The sequence below is a fragment of the Cupressus sempervirens genome, chromosome 4, assembly GCF_028749045.1.
Source record: "Cupressus sempervirens isolate cs-2001-9-10 chromosome 4, ASM2874904v1, whole genome shotgun sequence".
Taxonomy (NCBI): domain Eukaryota; kingdom Viridiplantae; phylum Streptophyta; class Pinopsida; order Cupressales; family Cupressaceae; genus Cupressus; species Cupressus sempervirens.
Window position 1 is genome coordinate 827460449 of NC_143121.1, and position 5984 is coordinate 827466432.

Below are 5984 nucleotides of genomic sequence, written 5' to 3' on the forward strand. Positions count from 1 at the left end.
AATAATTTTGTTTATGGCAGGAAACAATGAAAGCCATATGAAAATTGATTAAATCAACAAATCATTATGGAATCTTAATATATTTTTGACCTAACATCTTTCCTTCTGTATCTTATTTATGGCAGGAAACAATGAATGCCGTATGAAAATTGATTAAATCAACTAATTACTATGAAAACTTAATTTTTTTATCCAACATCCCTTCTCAACTAACTTTGTTTATATTTATGAACACATGTTAGAACTTTGAACTTTGATTCTTAGATAAAAGTATGAAACGTAGATAATAAATCAACCAGATTCTACACTGACCTGACTTTATTTTCAAGAACTTGTAGGTTGTTCTCTTGAATCTCCTGATGCAGCGATCCACATGATTCTGAAGTTGGTCGATCTCATCCTGAAAAATCTGCCGTTTGTTCCTGAGATCGTCGACCTGATCTTGAAAGCTCCTCCGTTTCATGATGATATCGCCCACAGCGTCCGCAAGGCTGTCTCTCCAGAATACAACTCAGTGCGTTGTCTGTCTGGTTCTCCTCGTCCTCGCAATAGAAGTCAATGCTACTCACACTGGAATCCATGGCGCCTTTCAGTCGCTCCACGCAGGCGCTAATTTGATTCAGCTCACAAAGCCCTCCAATAGTTGCTTTCTGTATTGCTTCCACAACCGCACCTTTTACCTTCATTGTATTCTCGTATTTGGTCAACCGGGAATTCATCCAGTTGCCCGTGGAGGTAATGGGAATCAACGGGATCGCCGCCACAGCCAGCGGAAACGGCAGCGCCGCCATGAACGCCGCGAGCAGAGAACAAATCACCACAGTCGCAAACGCCGAGGCAAATATGACATTGGAAATCTTCCGCCACGCCCTCACGCGCTTCAACTTTCTGTCAAGTATCTTTTTGTGCCCTTTCACTTTCTCCACGATCTCTTTGTGCAGTTCGCGGACAGACTGTCACACTTTGGAGAATTCCTGGTTTAGGGGATCCTCGGCCGCCTTGAATTGCAGCAGCTTTTCCATACACTTGCTGTACTGTGCGCTGTCGAGAGGAGATTTTGCAGGCTCTATGGAATTTAACGCGACCTCAAGTAAGAGCTGCTTGTCCTTCACCTTTTCCAGGCAAATGTTGAGCTTGTTGTAGAATTTGGAAGTCGCATCATTGAGTTGAAGATATAGCGAAACCAGCTCCAACAGTTTATCATCTTTCCAGATATCTTTCTCATTTCTCAGTATCATATTTTGTATGTGCCTGTCTTTCTCAGCCAGCCAGGAGGTGAATGCATTTAAGGAACTCAGAGACAAACTGTCCACTGCCCCGCCATTGTCAACTGTGTTGATAACTTGTTGCATGCCAGCTTCAAGCTTGTGGTAGGATTTCTTGACGTCTGGATCCTTTCTGCAGGCCATTTCATAGCCCTTCTCCCAGTCAGGATCTTGCCCAACCCTCCCAGAACTCGCCTTGCTCATATCACCTCCCATTCTCTCTCAAATCGAAACAGAATTTGAAATCAACACTCTCGGGAGATCACATACCTATCAAATTTCTGAGGACCAATCTTTGTAATTCATTTAGGAATTGTGCTCAGTTCATTTGACTTTATGTTGAGAGTAACACTAACAATTTTTTTTTTAAATTATAACATTTATTTAAATAATATTGTTGACTGACTAAATACCTAATGACCTGAGTTTTTTTATATCAATTGTGAAAAATCAAACTATCGCAGTCACTGATTATTAATCTCCTATCACAAATGATTATTAAATTGCTGAAAATAAATTCCCAGCTAATATCGAAGAATAACACAACTGCAACTTCACTTATAAAATACGGAAAGAAATGCGCAACACAATGAACACAATATTTTCGGACAAATTGTACCTGGAAAAACCCCTAAGGGAAAACCAGTTCTACAGATGAGGAATTATATTAAACTTCAGCAAATCAAGAGATACAAAATTCCTTGCCTCTCACTGGCAGAACTCCGACAACCTCCTAATTTCTCCCGCTGATATTCTCCACTGCTATCCCCACGCTAACACTGCGCCCTTGCTAACACTGCAAGACTGTTTGCTAACACTGCAAACTGCTTCACCAAAGCTTCTCGCTTCTCCTTATCCAAATGACCCAATGACCCCTTTCTATACTACTCCTGTTGGTAAACCAACGACTGAGATTAAATCTAACCAACGGCTGAGATTAAGACAATTCGACAGCCAATAATAGAATTGGTTGCAAAGTGTCCAAAAGGAATCACTAAAATTAGTAAATAATAACCATTTACTAATTTTTGGCAAGTGGACAAACAGCTGTCCAAACCACCCATAAATACAACCGCTATTCATAGATAAGGACAAACAATTGTCCAAGCTACCCATAAATAGTGCTGCTATTTTCGGGTCAGAAATAACAGCTGTCCAACTAACAATAATTAACACTCCCTCTTAGCGAGGAAGCTGTTCTGCATGACACCCATCTTATCTCTGAAGAAGATAAATTTGACCTTTCCCAAAGCCTTCGTCAGAATGTCTGCTACCTGCTCATCTGTAGGTATGTATTGTAGTCGAACAACTTTCTTCAATCTGCACACGTGGGTCTCTTTGCTGTGTGCTACAAAGCCTTCTGGTTGTTCTATGTATACCTCCTCCTTCAACTCACCATTGAGGAATGCTGTCTTGACATCCATTTGATGGATCTGCCATCCCATCTGTGCTGCAAGTGAGATTACAGCTCGTATAGAAGTATACCTGGCAACTGGAGCAAATGTCTCCTCATAGTCTATTCCCTCCTTCTGAGAGAACCCCTTTGCCACAAACCTAGCCTTGTATTTCTCGATGCTACCATCTGCACCGTGCTTTATCTTATAGATCCAGCGTGATCCAACTACAACCCTATCTGTTGGTCTAGGTACTACCTCCCACACATCATTCTGCGTTATTGAAGAATATTCCTCAACCATAGCATCTCGCCATACTTGATGTTCTGCAACTTCCTGATAGCTAGAAGGATCACTATCTACCAACTGACTAACTAATGCCACATAGTCATTGAACTTGGCTGGTTGACTTTGCTGTCTAGTACTCTTCTTAGGAGCTCCCACAAACTCCTAAGTATCCCTTTGTGTATTTGGAACCACATGGTTCCTGCTGCCAACTGTAGAGGATGAAATGTCAACCTCTAAGTCTTCCAGATGCATTTCCTGTTGCACCTGTTGCTCCATACTCTGTGAATCTTCACTAACTGAGTCTACACTCGTACTGGTAATTGTACTTGAGCTTTGATGCCCTTGACTTGGTCTTGGAGCTTCTGTTGGCTGCTCACTCTGATCATCTGCTGGCAAATCTCTAGATCTCTTGAATCCCTTGTCCTCCATGAACTTGACATCCCGTCTGACAATAACTCTTTTAGTCCTCGGAATGAAAATCCTGTATGCCTTTGAGGTCTCACTGTACCCAACAAAGTACCCCCTCTCTGCAGTCTGATCTAACTTTGTACGTGTATCTCCAGGAATATGACAATATGCCAAACTCCTGAATATCCTGAAGTGACTAACATCTGGCTTCTTCCCTGTGAAAGCCTCCTCTGGTGTCATCTTCCCTAGCACCTTGTGTGGAACTCTATTTTGAATGTAGACTGCTGTATTACACGCCTCTGCCCATAAGTAACGGGGCATGTCCTGGTCATGTAGCATAGCTATTGCTGCCTTCGATATAGAACGGTTCTTCCTCTCAGCAACTCCATTCTGCTATGGATTGTAAGGAACAGTCCATTCTCTCTTGATTCCTTCTCTGGTGCAGGACTCCTGGAAGACATTTCCTTTGTACTTGCCTCCATTGTCTGACCGAAGAACCTTTATCTTCTTTCCTGTCGAGTTCTCCACAAGAGCCTTGAACTCTTGGAATCGACTGAAAACCTCATCTTTAGTCTTCAAGAAGTATATCCAGGTCTTTCTAGAGAAGTCATCAATACAAGTAACATAGTACTCATATCCTCTGAGAGATTTCGTTGACATTGGTCCACAAACATATGAATGTACTAGATCAAGAACACCCTTAGATCTGGTGTCACTCCTTGGAAAAGATGCTTTCACAAACTTCCCCAACACACATCCCTTACATACATCGTCATGCTCTGTGCTCACCTCTGGAACACCTGTCACAGTCTCACGAAGCAATCTAAGTGCTCCATGATGAATATGGCCCAACCTCCTATGCCATAGCTCTCCAAGATCTCTAGGATTATTGTTGCTCATAAGTGCCTTAGGAGTATCAAACTGCAATCTATAAAGGCGACCACTCCTAACTCCAATAGTTATGGGTGATTTCCAATCCTTGTGCTTAATCAACACATGTGTCCCTCTAAAGAGTACATTATACCCCCTATCCTGAAGAACAGATACAAAAATCAAATTCATACCTAAGCCCGACACATATAACACATCATGAAGAGGAATTATCTTTCCATTCTCCCTCTGAAACTGAACAGTCCCTTTCCCAACAGGGTTGAGTTTGGACAAGTTTTCCATAGAAATTTGGATGTTGGTGTCCTCCTCCTTGTAACTGGAGAAGTACTCTCTAACTCCTATCATATGAAATGACGCCCCACTATCTATATACCAAACACACTGTGAGGTTGAGCTAACCATACAAGCTATGAGTGCAAACTCATCTTCCATTCTGCTGGAGAGTTCTTCTGCACTTGCTGAAGCTGCCACCTGCTTCTTACCCTTTTCCCTCTCTGGGCAATCACTGACATAGTGACCAAACTCATGACATCCAAAGAACTTGACCTTAGAAGGGTCCTTCTTCTTCTTTTCACTTTGTGAATTTGATCCTTTGCTAGATCCCTTCTTTGCTTTCCCTTTACCCGCTAGGGCAACGTTCTCTTGTTCCACCTCATTTTTCTAACTCTTGTTGGCCCCATTGACAAGACTTAGTCTAAACTCCTCCTGAGTGAAATCAGTCCATAGTCGATCCCAACTCGGTAAAGTATCTCGTCCACTGACAACTTGAACAAAGACACTCCATTGTTTAGTAAACCCATTTAGGGCTATTCTCACTAGCTCATCATCACTAGGGCTATCTCCAACAACTGCTAACTCATCCTTGACAAGTCTGAGCCTGGTAAGGTAACTTGTGACGTCTTCTCCCTGATTCATCCAGGTATTCTTTAGCTTCTCTCTGAGAATCAACTTCCTGTTAGTGGTAGCATTCTGGTACAAATTTAGAATGGCATCCCACATCTTCTTTGCTGTATCTAGCTCCGAGATATGTGGAACAATATGATCCTTGACACCATCAAAGATAATCCTCCTCACTTTGGCATCGTCCTTCCTATATGCTGCAAGCTGTGTTGCATCCGTTGGTATAGGTACACCATTGGTAGCATAATCCTTGATACCATTCTCTTCCAACAATAAAGAAATTCTGGCCTTCCAGACACCAAAATTTGAGGCACCATCCAATCTATCCTTATCTCTTAAACTAGCTGAAGCCATCTCAAGGGTTTAAAGCAATAATAAATCTAAAGAGATTAAAATTTCTTTTCTAGGGCAAAACTCTTCTACCCTTAACAATGCTCTGATACCATGTGAAAAATCAAACTATTGCAGTCACTGATTATTAATCTCCTATCACAAATGATTATTAAACTGCTGAAAATAAATTCCCAGCTAATATCGAAGAATAACACAACTGCAACTTCACTTATAAAATACGGAAAGAAATGCGCAACACAATGAACACAATATTTTCGGACAAATTGTCCCTGGAAAAACCCCTAAGGGAAAACCAGTTCTACAGATGAGGAATTATATTAAACTTCAGCAAATCAAGAGATACAAAATTCCTTGCCTCTCACTGGTAGAACTCCGACAACCTCCTAATTTCTCCCACTGATATTCCCCACTGCTATCCCCACGCTAACATTGCGCCCTTGCTAACACTACAAGACTGTTTGCTAACACTGCAAACTGCTTCACC

General features: G+C 41.7%; 1 protein-coding gene across 1 annotated transcript; it reads right to left on the minus strand.

Annotated features, from left to right (window-relative positions):
* Positions 1 to 956: 956 nt before the first annotated feature.
* Positions 957 to 1481, minus strand: LOC149563939 (UPF0496 protein 1-like). The gene has a single exon (XM_089828272.1). The coding sequence runs from the start codon at positions 1479 to 1481 to the stop codon at positions 957 to 959; it is 525 nt and encodes a 174-aa protein (XP_089684398.1).
* Positions 1482 to 5984: the final 4503 nt, after the last annotated feature.